This window comes from Olea europaea, chromosome 13 (genome assembly GCF_002742605.1).
Source record: "Olea europaea var. sylvestris chromosome 13, O_europaea_v1, whole genome shotgun sequence".
Classification (NCBI taxonomy): Eukaryota; Viridiplantae; Streptophyta; class Magnoliopsida; order Lamiales; family Oleaceae; genus Olea; species Olea europaea.
This window is the reverse complement of record NC_036249.1, coordinates 9,087,381-9,088,899: the sequence shown is the minus strand read 5'-3', so window position 1 is coordinate 9,088,899 and position 1,519 is coordinate 9,087,381. Positions and strand designations below refer to the sequence as shown.

The 1,519-nt window shown below is 38.2% G+C and overlaps 1 protein-coding gene across 1 annotated transcript; it reads right to left on the bottom strand.

Annotated features, from left to right (window-relative positions):
* Positions 1-488: 488 nt before the first annotated feature.
* LOC111407523 (dehydration-responsive element-binding protein 1E-like) lies at positions 489-1,306 on the bottom strand. Its single transcript, XM_023037059.1, has one exon. The coding sequence runs from the start codon at positions 1,234-1,236 to the stop codon at positions 553-555; it is 684 nt and encodes a 227-aa protein (XP_022892827.1). The 5' UTR covers positions 1,237-1,306; the 3' UTR covers positions 489-552.
* Between the last annotated feature and the right edge of the window lie 213 nt (positions 1,307-1,519).

Here is a 1,519-nt window from a genome sequence, read left to right as displayed (position 1 = left end):
AAACATGTTTTAATAAACAAAATAACATTTAGATCAATGCAGAGTAAAATGGATCGAAAACGAACATCCTGCCATTGCCGTTCTTGACGCACTCACTCAAGCTTGTAGGTAGTGTTTAGCTGCGGGTTAAGGCTCTTCTAAGCTCTCTTTCTCACTGCTTAGATGGTGCATACAAACTGAACATGAAAATGATCTTAGGGACCTTCCGAATGCATTTTATAAATGCTCTGCCCATCACAGAGTATTCTTTTTTTTTTTTTTGCACGTCCTTAGAACATGGGTAGTTATCAAATGTGATTTTTAAACATTGGGTCAGTTGTTGAAGTAGTGGGATATGGGATATGTGGACCACTCTTAAGTCGGTTTTACACTCTTACTTGCCTGATATTTTTTCCTCTTACTTTTTGTCTTATAATAAGCAGTCTGGGTGATTGGACTTCAAAACCAAATACCAGATCAACTTGACTCACCTACTCTCCATTCACCATATACTATATCTTGCTTCTTTATTTTTGTGTTTTACGCACTTTACTATCCGAAACTACTATGACATCAAATAGAATAGCTCCAAAGCACCATCTCAGCATCATCGTTTTCCAAATCATCCCAGCCGAAACTGTAGTCTAAACGAGGTTGTGGTGACAGCAAAACTCCTTCCATATTTGTCTCTGAATCCTCATTCATATTAAAAATATCACAATCTGATAGTGTTTTTGTTGTGTCCAATGTTGTCAAATTGCCACTTGAAACCCCCTCAGAATTCATCTCATTTTCTTGCATTATTGTCCCACCACCACCACCCCCCTCGAACGGCCTGAACAGTTCTGCCGCCTCTATTGCCGCCTTCTGAATATCCTTAGCATCTTCAGAAACCGGCACCGGCAAGCACCAGACAGAATCGGCGAAATTCAGGCATGCCAACTGACCTCTGAATGCTAATGCAGCAACATCATGAGCACGTGCTGCCATTTCTGCAGTAGGATGAGTTCCTAGCCATATCCTTTTCTGATTTCTCGGTTCACGTAACTCGCATACCCATTTGTTTGAATTCCGCTGTCTAATGCCTCGATAAACAGGGTGGCGAGTTTCCTTGAACTTCTTCCTTCCTGTACGTTTCTTGGGCTGACTCGACGCCAAAATAACCTCTTCGTCAGAATGTCCCTTCAACGATGTAATCTCAGGCATGTCGGAAACGCAGAACGGATTTGGGTCAGAATATGAACTTAATGAATCCATGAAAATTATGATCAAGAAGCAGAGAAGAGAATTATATATGTAATGATTATTTTGCTTACTAGGGTGTTGCTAAGTTAGTTAAGTAAATGATTATTATATTATTAATACTATTTAAGAAGATTTTAAAATTACGAAAAAACCTTGCAGACAATATTTGGCGTGACATCATTGAAATATAGGAAAAAATGAAAAAAAAATAGTTCATTTACATTTTGCCACATCAACGTCGATACAAGTTTTGATAAATTTTTCTTGTATCTATGGTTTTATTGATTTAAGAATG

What these genes read in the sequence shown, in the direction of transcription:
- LOC111407523 (XM_023037059.1), bottom strand. Translation starts at nt 1,236, where the DNA reads ATGGATTCATTAAGTTCATATTCTGACCCAAATCCGTTCTGCGTTTCC.